Genomic DNA, 12,952 nt, shown 5'->3' with positions numbered 1-12,952 from the left:
CATGAAACAAGTGGAGCAGTATGGCAATTGCCATTCCGCTACACTTGTGAAAGTAAAATCTGTTGGGCTCTTTTTGGCATCAAGACAATTATTCTTATTGCCACATTGCCAGAAAGGACACTGTTAAAAAAAAAAAAAAAAGAAAAATACATTGAACATGCATGATATATATGTAGTGGGGTATTGCTCCACAACTTCAGACACCAAAAGAAAATCAAATAAAAAAAAACTAAAAAAAACTAATTAAGTTAGCACAGAGACGTAAATCAAAAAAGCAACTTACCAGAATCCTATCCTCTGTTTTGCCATTTTTGGTGTCAAGCTTAATGCTGCAAATTAACTTAATGGATGATTTATCGATTATCTTCCTGATGCTCTCTGTGAAGGAAAAACCAAAGGAACATAATGATTAAATTAGACTGATTGGGCCTTAACAATTACCATATATGACACATTTATAAACGTTAAAGTGCCTTAAGAGATATATTTTGATCGCATTTTCTCAAATCAAAACCCCCAAATTCAAGGTATTTTGATGGGGTTGTTAGGTGAAAGCCCAACATTTACCTGTGAAACTAAAGGCAAAATATGTGTGATACGTTTGTATTCTACTCCAATTAATCTGAAAAATTTAAATAAAGCCCATTGCATACAGGTATGTGTGGAAGAAAAACAACAGTTAAGGGTAAAATGTTTAGTTGTAAATACATGGTAATACTTGAAAAAGCCTGATAGAAGTAAAAAAGATAGCAGCAGTACAGGTTGGGTGACTATTGAACAAAGCAAAGTTGAGTGCAAAAATTACCTATTTAAAGCTCAGATCCATTTAAAATACAGTGCACATTTTTAAGCATGACTTGAAATTTGATCTTTACATGATCTTGATCTAGTCTGCTTGAGCTCGAGATGTTGTGGTTCCAGTTTGTGGGGTTAGTTTGTTTTCTTTTTTCAGTTCCACCGTTAGTCCACCAGATGGTGCCTTCTTGTTACTTCTGTATTGGAGGGCTTGCCTACAGGTCTCAATTACCCTCACCTGCAACATATCTCTCATCACCTCAGAGGAGTATATGAGCAGCTGACTGTCATCACCTCTTCGCCAGAGTGTTTGCCTGTTTGGGGTACTCTAGCCCCTCTGAGCTTTTGCTCAGTCAATCTCTGTACCTTTACTAGTGAATTGATACTTTGGCAGAGAACCTTCACATCCTCTGGGATTTTTCAAGTCCTTCCAGCCCTGGAAGACGCTGAGATTTCCACAACTCACCTCATTTGAGCTCCAACCTCTTCTGGATTCTGAGTTGACAGTCTGCTCTGCTGCTCCTCTGTGCCACCTTAAACTTACCGGTCCGCCCTCCAACGACTCATCCACCTTCCACCAGCCAAGGCCTCCACAAACTGGAACCTCTGACCACCCTCCAACTCAGGCAGCTAGTTCAAGTAAGAACAGTGCATCAGTCTTCTGCATTTTGTCCCACCAACTGTGAACTCACCTTATCACTATCTCCTTATGTGCAGTCGCACCTGGATTCCTGGCGCAGGACCCACCAAGCTGGGATAACACGGTTTCTGTTTTTTGTTTAAGTGAAAAAATAAACGCTCTACTTCTATGATCTCTCTGTTGTTGTTTCTGCATGTGGGCAAGAAGTATTAGACCCATCACGACACGAGACATCTTACAAAAAAGAATGGGGAACATTTTCAGCACTTTATGCAGGGGCTTAATGCCAGTGCATGTAACATTTACAGATATCAACAGCTAAATTTGAATTTTTTTTTTTAAGCCATACATAATTTACTTATACATTTCTATAATGCCTATTTTGTACTGGTCTTTCACATAAAGCCTGTTGGGATCTGAAGATTCTCCACCTTCTCCAGCAGAGTGTGCTGTGGATCTGCTGGGCTGGAGCACTCTAGCACAGCTGACGTTCATCAGCCCATCAGGAGACCTGCCTATTTAAGCAGCTGCCAGACCTTCCTTCAACGCTGCAGTGTTGACCAAGTTTGGTTAGCGAACCTGAGCCTCTGTTACTACTAGAACCTTTGTCTCTAAAGAGAAACCCAATTCTAACCTGACTCTGTCTTCTCGCTCCTAGGAAACCTGTCTCTCGTGTGAAGCTCTGGAAGAGCTTAGCCTGTTACCTGCCTGTCTGCCCTGGAGAGCCAAACCTGAAGATCTCCCTCTGGAATCCACCTGCTGCTCTCAGGGAAAGAGCTTATCACTCAAACCAAGGTCTGACACTAAACAGTCAGAAGCTAGACGCTGCTGCTGCTGAGCACTCTGCTGAACCAACAGTCTCTGGACCCAACCGGTTCCCTCTCTCAGAGAAGAAAGCCTGAACCTTGTCAAGGTATTTTCAGAAATATCAGAAAACTCAACAACTCATCAGTTAACCTGGCTAATCAAACTATCCGTCTCTGCAGACGCCTGAGAATCCTGCCCTGACCTGTTTCCTGAATCCAGTTCATGTTTACTTGTGCAAACCTTTAATAAACTCTGTTGAACTTTTTATTCAGTCTCCAAGTGGTGTTCTGCATGTGGGTTTGATTCCTAAACCAATCATGACAGAACACTGCGGCCAAACACAAAGCCCAGCAGATCACCTCCGGAGGAGGCTTGAGGAGCAGGACGCTCAAATCCTAGGTCATGCGCACACCCTCCGTGAGTTACACAATAAACTTGAATATCAGAACCAAGTCTTGCAGAACTTTGCTGGCTACATGGGAAATGCTAATGCTACGCCTGCAGTCCTTCCTGTTCCGGAACCACTTCCGCCACTAAGGTCACCGTCCGTGACGTCATTTCCTGAGTTCGGTCCGAGTCCTCCTGAAAGATTTTCAGGTAATCAAAAGGAGTGTAAAGGATTTTTGTTTCAGTGTTGTTTGCTTTTTAAGCACTCACCTGGCAGTTTTCCAAATGATAGAAAAAAGATTTCCTTCATTCTCTCTCAGCTTACTGGACGAGCCCTTGAATGGGTGGAGGCAAGGTTCTCTTCTGAGTCCAGTTTTTCATGTACCTTTTCAGAATTCATATCTGAGTTTTCTCAAGTTTTCAACAATGACTCTGATAAAACAATTGATTCCCGAGCCCTGATAAATTAAAAACAGGGAAATTCGACAGTAGCTGAGTTTTCCATTGACTTCCGGGTTAAAGCTGCAGCCTCAGGTTGGAACGAGTGTGCACTTAAGAGTGCTTACTTTAAGGCTCTGAAAGACAACATTAAAGATGAACTCGCCACATTAGACGAACCTGCTAGTTTGGAGGATTTAATCCGTTTGACCATCAGGTTGGATAAGAGACTTCGGACTAGAGATCACTCAAGGCAGAGAAACCTGAATTTCTCTGTTTCAACTTTTTCTGGTTCCCCAGAACCCAGTACCAAGCCAAGGTCTAAGAATCAGACTCTCCCAGCGCCTGTCCAAATCTCTCATTTTTCTTCTTCAGAAGGAGCGGAGGCCGAACCCATGCAAATTGGACACACCAGGCTATCCCCTGAAGAGAGGCAATGAAGATTCAAAGCTAAACTGTGTCTGTATTGTGGTGAGACTGGCCATTTTATTGCTTCTTGTCCGGCTAAATCAAAAGCCAGGGCCCGTCAGAGGATGTGAGGAGTCTGACGGTCCACCTAAGATATGAAAAAACTCCTCATTTCTTGTTGCCCGCTACTCTGTTCTTTTCTAACCAGAATCTCACCTTGTCAGCATTCATCGACTCTGGCTGTGAAAGAAACCTTATTGATTCAGAACTGGTCCAGCAGTTAAAGATTGAAACTGTTCCTTTAACTAAACCTCTCAGAGTTTCTGCTATCGATGGAAAGAAGCTTCATCAAGTCACTCATCAGACATAACCCTTGGAACTGCTTATCTCTGGAAACCACCGGGAGAGGCCAACATTTTTTGTTTTTCCTTCAGCTTGCTCTCCCCTGGTGCTTGGATTCGAGTGGTTGGAACGTCATAACCCCCATATCAACTGGGCTGAACGCCACATTGAATCCTGGTCCACCTCCTGTCACGAATCCTGTCTTCGTTCTGCGGCTCCTAATATTCAGTCCCCTAGAGGTAGGGGGGAGATGGACTCTCCTTACCTTACTTCTGTTCCTCCCGAGTATCATGATCCGGCACCAGTCTTCAGTAAGGTCAGTGCGACGTCCCTTCCACCTCACAGACCATATGACTGCGCCATAGATTTATTACCAGGAGCCCCTCTTCCCAGCAGTAGATTGTATAATATTTCCAAACCAGAGCGTGAAACCATGGAAAAATACATCAACGAATCTCTAGCTGCTGGAATAATTCGCCCATCTTCATCTCCTCTCGGTGCTGGTTTTTTCTTTGTGGGTAAAAAGGATGGTTCCCTGCGCCCCTGTATAGACTACAGAGGTTTGAATCAGATTACCGTCAAAAATAAATATCCCCTACCATTACTGGCATCAGCGTTTGAACCTGTACAAGGTGCTACAGTGTTCACCAAACTCGATCTAAGAAACGCCTACCACCTCCTTAGAATAAGAGAAGGGGATGAATGGAAAACGGCCTTTAAGACCCCTTTAGGGCAATTTGAGTACCTGGTCATGCCTTTTGGCCTCACAAACGCTCCTGCCTGTTTCCAAGCTGTTGTCAATGACGTCCTCAGAGATTTTTTGAATGTTTTTGTTTTTGTCTACATCAATGATATTTTGATCTACTCCAAGAACCTCTCAGACCACAGGAAACATGTTCGTTTAGTCCTTCAGAGACTTCTGGAAAATAAACTTTTTGTGAAAGCTGAGAAATGTGAATTTCATCAACAATCTGTCACTTTCCTAGGGTTTGTGCTCGAGGGCGGGCAGGTGAAGCCATCAGAAGACAAGATAAAGGCAGTTCTGGATTGGCCTACACCTGAAAACCGCAAGCAACTTCAGAGATTTCTTGGTTTTGCAAACTTTTACAGGAGGTTCATAAGAAACTATAGCCAGACAGCTCTACCTCTCACAGCTCTTACCTCTGTTAAGAGAACATTCCAATCGACCCCTGAGGCCGAAAATGCCTTTAATAAATTAAAGAAACTCTTTTCCAGTGCCCCCATCTTGATTCAACCTGATCCTATAAAACAGTTCATCCTAGAGGTGGATGCATCTGATTCCGGCGTAGGAGCTGTTCTATCTCAGCAGTCAGATTCTGACCAGAAAACTCACCCATGTGCATTCTTTTCACGCAGATTATCCCCAGCCGAACAAAATTATGCTGTTGGAGACCGAGAACTTCTTGCCATTAAGCTCGCCCTGGAGGAATGGAGACACTGGCTCGAGGGGGCTGAGCATCCAGTACTGGTTTGGACAGACAACAAGAACCTGGCTTATATCCAATCTGCAAAGAGATTCAACCCACGGCATTCTAGGTGGTCCTTGTTCTTCTCACATTTCAATCTCATCATTTCCTATAGACCTGGTTCCAAAAACGTCAAGCTCGACTCTCTCTCTCGTCTGTATTCCACCGATCAACCTGAGACACCCGAACCTGTTCTCCCTGCCTCATGTACCGTTGGAGCCGTTTCCTGGGAGATCACTGATCTGATCAACTCTGCCCTGGCTTCTGAACCTGACCCAGGTAATGGTCCTCCTAATAAAATGTATGTCCCGTCTTCCGTCAGATCCCGCCTCATCCAGTGGATGCACACAGCTAAATTCTCGGCCCATCCTGGAGTTAGCAGAACCACTGCCCTCATAAACAAGCGATTTTGGTGGCCGTCTTTGCATAAGGACGTCAAAGAGTACGTTCTGGCTTGTCCCATCTGCGATAGAAACAAGGCCCCCCACCAACCACCTTCTGGCCTGCTGCATCCTCTACCTGTTCCAACCCGTTCTTGGTCTCATATCGCTGTTGATTTTGTCACCGGTCACCGATTTTCACCGGTCTCCCAATTTCTAGAGGTATGACTACAATACTAACCATCATTGATCGATTTTCCAAGGCCTGTCATCTAATTCCCCTCAGAAAGCTCCCCACTGCATTCCAGACGGCTCAGCTCCTCGTGAAGCATGTTTTTCGCCTCCATGATATCCCTCAAGAAATCCTCTCAGATTGTGGTCCCCAGTTCATCTCACAGGTCTGGAAAGCTTTCTGTTCTGCATTAAACTGCAAATCCTCTCTCACCTCTGGTTACCATCCTCAGTCAAATGGGCAGACGGAGAGGATGAACCAGCAACTTGAGTCCACTCTCCGCTGCCTGACTTCGAACAATCCCCCTTTCAAGTGTCCATAGGGTATCAGCCTCCACTTTTCCCCGCAGACGAGAGAGAGATAACGGTCAGATCTGTCCATCATCACATCCGCCGTTGCCAGCGTATCTGGAAAGATTCCATCACCACCCTCACCCGTTCATCTGCATCAACCAAGAGGTTCGCAGACTCCAGGAGACGTCCGGACCCTTGACTACACTCCAGGCCAAGAGGTTTGGCTATCAACCCGAGACATTCCCTTGAAGGCTATGTCCAAAAAACTTTCACCCAGGTTCATCGGTCCATACAGGATTGATCAAATAATTAACCCCTCTGCTGTCCGCCTACACCTGCCACCTTCTCTGCGCATCCATCCTACATTCCATGTTTCGCAGATAAAGCCTGTCGTCTCAAGTCCTTTGTGCCCGCCTTCTGACTCCCCTCCACCCGCCCTGGACATTGATGGTCATCCGGCTTACACGGTTCGCCGGATCGTGGACTCCCGTCGGCGAGGTCGCGGTTGGCAGTACCTCGTCGACAGGGAGGGCTACGGTCCGGAGGACCGCACCTGGGTTCCTGGCTCGTTTATCCTCGATCCGTCCCGGATTGAGGATTAGGAGAGGTCCCTCCCATCCACATCCTCGGGACCGCCAAGAGGCGGTCGTTGAGAGGGGGGGTACTGTTGGGATCTGGAGATTCTCCACCTTCTCCAGCACAGCTGACGTTCATCAGCCCATCAGGAGACCTGCCTATTTAAGCAGCTGCCAGACCTTCCTTCAACGCCGCAGTGTTGACCAAGTTTGGTTAGCGAACCTGAGCCTCGGTTACTACTAGAACCTTTGTCTCTAAAGAGAAACCCAATTCTAACCTGCCTCTGTCTTCTCGCTCCTAGGAAACCTGTCTCTCGTGTGAAGCTCTGGAAGAGCTTAGCCTGTTACCTGCCTGTCTGCCCTAGAGAGCCAAACCTGAAGATCTCACTCTGGAATCCACCTGCTGCTCTCGGGGAAAGAGCTTATCACTCAAACCAAGGTCTGACACTAAACAGTCAGAAGCTAGACGCTGCTGCTGCTGAGCACTCTGCTGAACCAACAGTCTCTGGACCCAACCGGTTCCCTCTCTCAGAGAAGAAAGCCTGAACCTTGTCAAGGTATTTTCAGAAATATCAGAAAACTCAACAACTCATCAGTTAACCTGGCTAATCAAACTATCCGTCTCTGCAGACGCCTGAGAATCCTGCCCTGACCTGTTTCCTGAATCCAGTTCATGTTTACTTGTGCAAACCTTTAATAAACTCTGTTGAACTTTTTATTCAGTCTCCAAGAGGTGTTCTGCATGTGGGTGTGATTCCTAAACCAATCATGACAAAGCCCCATAAAAATACCAAGAACATTATTTTTGAAACCAAATGAGAAACAGTTCAATGACCTGAAGTCTTTCAAAGCACTACAATAAAAAGAATAAGTAATTCAATCTTTTCAAGATAATTTATCACAGAGCAAATTATGTCTTCATTTCTGTTTAGTAAATCACATTTTTATTTGATAATGACATATTTTATACACTGTAAGAAACTTCAGGGGTATTTTTTTTTGACACAGAAAATGAGACATAATGTTTAGTGTGCAGTATTATTTGAATAAACTGTTTTCTGCACATATTCTAGTTTAGCTGGACAGCCCACTGGAATGCAATTCCAAAATAACATTTAGAAAACTAAAGATTTGCAGACTGATAGGTGGAAGAATTGGACTAAATACACGTAAAGGGAAAATGTGATCTCATGAGATAAATTTAATTAAACTAGACAGTGAAATGAAAGGTCAGACCTGCACTCACATCTTCATCTTATAACTAAGGCTTCTATCAAGCTAAACACTAAACTGAGCCTCTCATGGTATTTCAGGTAACACAATAAACCATTATACAGATAGAATATGAATATGTTACAAAGCTATAGAAATCGAACAGACAACTGTTTGGCAGACAGATGTAGGCTGTATTCATGGTCAGTTACAAGGTTATATGAGGCCCTTAACAGAACAGCAGAAAGTGGATCATCACTTTTTAAAAGTTTTTTTTATAAAGTTTTTAAGATATATATTTTAGTCGATTCAAATCTCTTTTAAGCAAGAGAAGATGCAAAGATTCAGAGGTCCTTTAAATGTTTAACATTTGAGTAATAATTAAATATTTATATTAGTAAAAACAAAAAAAAAGTTAATCAGACATTCTGTCATTTGCATTTTATATTTGCTTTTCGTATTGGCAGCGGGGACAGATTTTCTCAGTGGTCACTCTATATGTATAAACTACTGTAGAGCAGTGGTTCATAGTCCTGGTCTGTACCACTGTCCTGCAATGCTTTAAGTGTCATATTGCTGCCACACATCGGAGATGGAGGGGAATGGTCAACACAGCACTTAATGGCCACTGAGAAATTAATGCAATCAAGGACAGATTTAGGAAAAATTTGGGCCCCTAGGCAAGAACAGGCATGGGGCCCTCCGAATTGAGAAGACAACACATAAAACGGACCCTAATACAGACAGAAATGTTAATAGAATATACATACATGATTTGTTCAACCTTTTTTTCCTCTCTTCTTATCCCTTTTCTTGTTGTTATCCCCTTTATGCTTTGTTTTGTCCCTTTTTATTTTCATATTGGCAATGTGCTCAGTTGACTTTTGATGCTGTCTAAAACGGAATGAAAGATTTTCCAATCACTAAGCCCATTCTAACTCAGCTGATTGCTCCTTCCTGTGTTTCCAAAAAGGCGACAGCAAAAGTAAATAACAAAGTCTTTATTTTCACTGTACAAGCCATGATTGGCTTATCTGTTCTCCACTTTTCATTTGAATGAAATAATAGCTACATGAATCATGACGGCACACAAGAGAGAGGGGAGCAAGAGGTGGGTTATAAAGCTATTTGTTCAGAAGAGCATCGTTCAGTGCTTTTATATGTTGTCACCAAAGCCTCCAGTACCAGAAAAAAGACGTTAGATTTGGTGCTAGGAGTTTTCTGAAAGAAAAGTGCTAACAGTTTACTACTGTCTGTTTGTACCATTCACCAAAGGGGTTGGGGGTAGGGAATTCTGATGAAATTTTAACAAAAGGATTTCTATTAAAAACATAATAAGTACTAGCTGTATTAACCATACACGTAACATAAGTTTTATGGGGCCCCCTAGGAACGTGGGGCCCAAGGCAACTGCCTTATTCTGCCTAATGGTAAATCCGCCCCTGCAAGCAGTCACAAACAAAGCAGAGCAGTGGTACATGAGGACAAGAACCATTTATCTATTAGAGGAGTTCCCAACCCTGGTCCTCAGGCTCCTCTGCTTTGCATGTTTACTGGTTGGTCAATTGAGTTTCTAGCCAAAGCAAAGTGTTAGGTTTCTGTTTTCTTTGATGTTTCTTTGATGTTTTTACTTTCTCTTTGTTTTTTAGTTTTTAATGGTTTAATTCTTAGTTTATTGTGTTCTTTGGTTTTTTTCTCTGTTACTGTTCGAGTCTTGGTTCTTTTTTATTTTCTTTTTAGTGTTCAGTTTTGCTTTGCTCCTTGATTTCTGGTGTTAGTGGTTTTATTTTTATTTTGCTGTGTTCTCTAGTTTATTCCTAGTTACTGTTTCAGTCTTGGTTTTGTTATGTTTTCTTTTGAGTGTTTAGTTTTACTTTTCTCCATGTTTTTTAGTCTTAGTGGTTTAATTATTATTTTGTTGTATTTTCTAATTATTGTCAGTCTTCCAGGTTTTTCATTTGTTGCCCTCTGCTGCCCTCCTTTTTCTCTAGCTCCTGTTTTGTTTTTTTATTTCATGTTTTGAATTTTGGACTCCTGGTTTCTTGTTTGGACTTTGTTTTCATTTTTAGATTTTGGATTCTTGGTTGTCTGTTTGTTTGGACTTAGTTTTTTCAGTGACTCTTCATAAAATCAACCCTTAATTCACCTCTGCCTGCCTGCCTCTGCTTTTGGGTCCTCAACCCACAAACAAATTGTGACACAAAGTTAGACTGTTATAGCTTTACTTAAACTAGATTTTATTTTTTTATTAATGTTTTTGGAGCACAACAGTCTGTAAGTTCTATATTTAACCTGCAGGTGAAACACATTTAAGGTGTGCTCTGGTCTCCCCAAATATCGTTTCAAGTATTATACCTTGGACTTGCTCTGGTTTTGAAGCATAATCCAACAGTTCTCCAAAAATGCTGATGTATCTTTGACATAATTTAAAAAAATATATATTTCTGAATGCTCTGCTTCAAATTTATTTCTTCCTCAAAGAAAAAAACAAGACATGTTAGTTCATCACTATATATGTTATAACTTTGATTACTGGGTGGTGCGAGCACACAGGAGTCACATGCTGTCACAGAGGCACACATTCACTGGCAAGAATTACATAATTCAGGGTCTCAATTACATTACCCCTCTCAGCATGCCAACTGACAAGTTTATGAGGAAATCAATAGCAAAGCTGGAGGCACTAGGGCTTGGCTCTGAAGTTTATAGACTAACACAGACCTGAAAAAAAGACTTTCAGGTGCAGATTAATTGTTTTTGTTTTTCATAGGATCTTTATCCTTTTCCTTCTAAAAATACTGCCCTCTATATATACATGTACTGTCTAAAATGTAGACATATTCACAGATATAAATATATTTGTTGGCAATTTTGGTTAAGATCTAAGAAAATATATATATATTTTTTTATTATTTTGCACTCAGATAATCTAGCAATAAATAAATCCAATGTTTTAACTGTTATGCACTGATAGGAAAAAAATCTGGGAAATAGTTTCAATATAACAATTACTCTAACTGTTACAAAAACTGTTTCTTAATGGGAATTTATTTCCCTCCATCTGTCTAAATGCATCCAAAACAAAAGTAAATGGACCTTACTCAAATTTGGGCTATCCAGTGTGAAATGATATAATTTAAGGATATAGAGATATTTTCCCAGAGTGCTAATAGTACATTAAAATAAAATACTAGCCCATATGATTCAATAATTAATTTATTGCATTTCCACAAAATGGAATCGTTGCAGCACTTAAATACATACCCTGCTCTCTCATCACAGCACCTATAAGTGCAAACCGTCCATCCATATTTGTAACTAAAGCTGCTTCCCAGTGACCTATGCAGACCTGGAGGCCACCAGGTGCTCCTCCAGGCAGAGTGTGCTGGCGGGGCTTCAGAGGGCGGCGCTGCCCGACAGGTGACTGAACGCAGGAGCGGGGATTCCACTAGATTAATAATCACAAAGCGCCTAATAGAGCCATTATAAGTAATTAACTCAACAGCAGAGTCCCTGCTACCCGGGGCATGTGTGCAGAATGTGCGTGCGTTCGCAATCCGAGCACAGCTGAGACTTTGACAGATGAAAGCTGTTGCTGTTTGTTGGAGACAGAAATACCTATTTGTGCATTGTGTGTGGCTGCTTGAATTGTCCAGGGTACACGTGGTACACGTTTTTTTTTTTTTTTGGAGAGATACGGTGAGCTTCAGCTTTGTCAGACCCCTTCTGTAACTTGCATGCACGAAACAAAGACAAAACGGCTCGCAAAATATAAATACCATCTGTCGAGGAAAAAGGGGCATTAGGTTAAAATGGCAGTCTGATTAAAAATGCATCAGTCAAGACATGCATGACACGCAACAACAGCCATGAGTGCAAAACCACGACTTCCACAACGCACCTTTCCCTTTCTGGCCTAAGGTTTGCTTTTATTTATTTTTATTGCCCTCATCCCGTAAAAGGGCGCACTTAAAGAAAGGCAGCGTCTCTCTCCAGATTGGGATTGATCCGCCTTCGCATCAATTACTTATCCTGTCCTGATAATCAAACCGCCGCCCCGGAAAGCTTCGGGACAAAGCACGAAGATGTAGCACTTGACGAGCATCAGATGAATCTGCTGGGTTTTAGACGCCGAATCGAGAAACCGCATCCTGAGCCGGATGAAGGGCCAAACGACGGAGAGGACCCACCTGTCATGTCCTTGGTCATATTGACAGAACCAAAGGCTGAGATCCCTTTAGAAGCCATGTCTGCTCCTCTCTGTACTGCCACCCTCTTCTTCTCTCCTCCACCTCCTATACGCAGCACGTCTCTCTCTCTCTCTCTCTCTCTCTCTCTCTCTCTCTCTCTCTCTCCCTCTCTCTCTCTCTTTGTCTCTGTCTCTCTCTCTCAGCAGTGGACAGCGAGGATGTCCTCTCTTCCAGGCATTCCAGCAGAGCATCCGACTGGCCGAGCCGCTTCCTGAAACAGAACCTGATGAATATGGATGTACGAAAAAGGGAACGTGGAGGGAGGAATACTGTGATGATGAGGAGGAGGAGGCGGGGATCACTGAGCCATGAGGATGCTGCTGGAGTTGCCTCAGAGAACATACTCTGGATCAAAGTGGGACATTTTAATTAAATGAAGAGACAATGTGAATATGAAGGCTTCATTTGGACATTCAAAAGCAAAAAATGTTCATAATGGTTTACTCCGACAGGAGAAGCAAATTTGTGTGGATTGCCTTGCAAATAGTCATTTAGGGGATTGTTAGAAATAATCCAGTCTGTTAATACAATATTATGGCAATGTATACTATTATAAAAAGAGTCCCAGGCCAATCCAATATAATATAATATAATATATCCAATATATTCTATATATATATATATATATATATATATATATATATATATATATATATATATATATATATATATACCGTATATATATATATATATATATACTGACAGT

The 12,952-nt window shown here is 42.2% G+C and overlaps 1 protein-coding gene across 2 annotated transcripts in view; it reads right to left on the bottom strand.

Moving 5' to 3' along the window:
* Positions 1 to 12,344, bottom strand: part of LOC107103692 (leucine-rich repeat-containing protein 16B-like) — a 78,484-nt gene extending 66,140 nt beyond the window's left edge. For both annotated transcript variants that reach the window (XM_015403488.1, XM_015403490.1), the window contains exons 1-2: positions 12,187 to 12,344; positions 284 to 378 (exon numbers count right to left, since the gene is read on the bottom strand). In XM_015403488.1, coding sequence (XP_015258974.1) covers positions 284 to 378; positions 12,187 to 12,244 — 153 coding nt within the window. In that variant the 5' untranslated portion in view covers positions 12,245 to 12,344. The remainder of the gene's footprint in view (positions 1 to 283; positions 379 to 12,186) is intronic.
* Between the last annotated feature and the right edge of the window lie 608 nt (positions 12,345 to 12,952).

Source organism: Cyprinodon variegatus, unplaced genomic scaffold (assembly GCF_000732505.1).
Source record: "Cyprinodon variegatus isolate N-32 unplaced genomic scaffold, C_variegatus-1.0 Scaffold1505, whole genome shotgun sequence".
NCBI lineage: Eukaryota > Metazoa > Chordata > Actinopteri > Cyprinodontiformes > Cyprinodontidae > Cyprinodon > Cyprinodon variegatus.
This window is presented reverse-complemented; position numbering and strand designations above follow the sequence as displayed.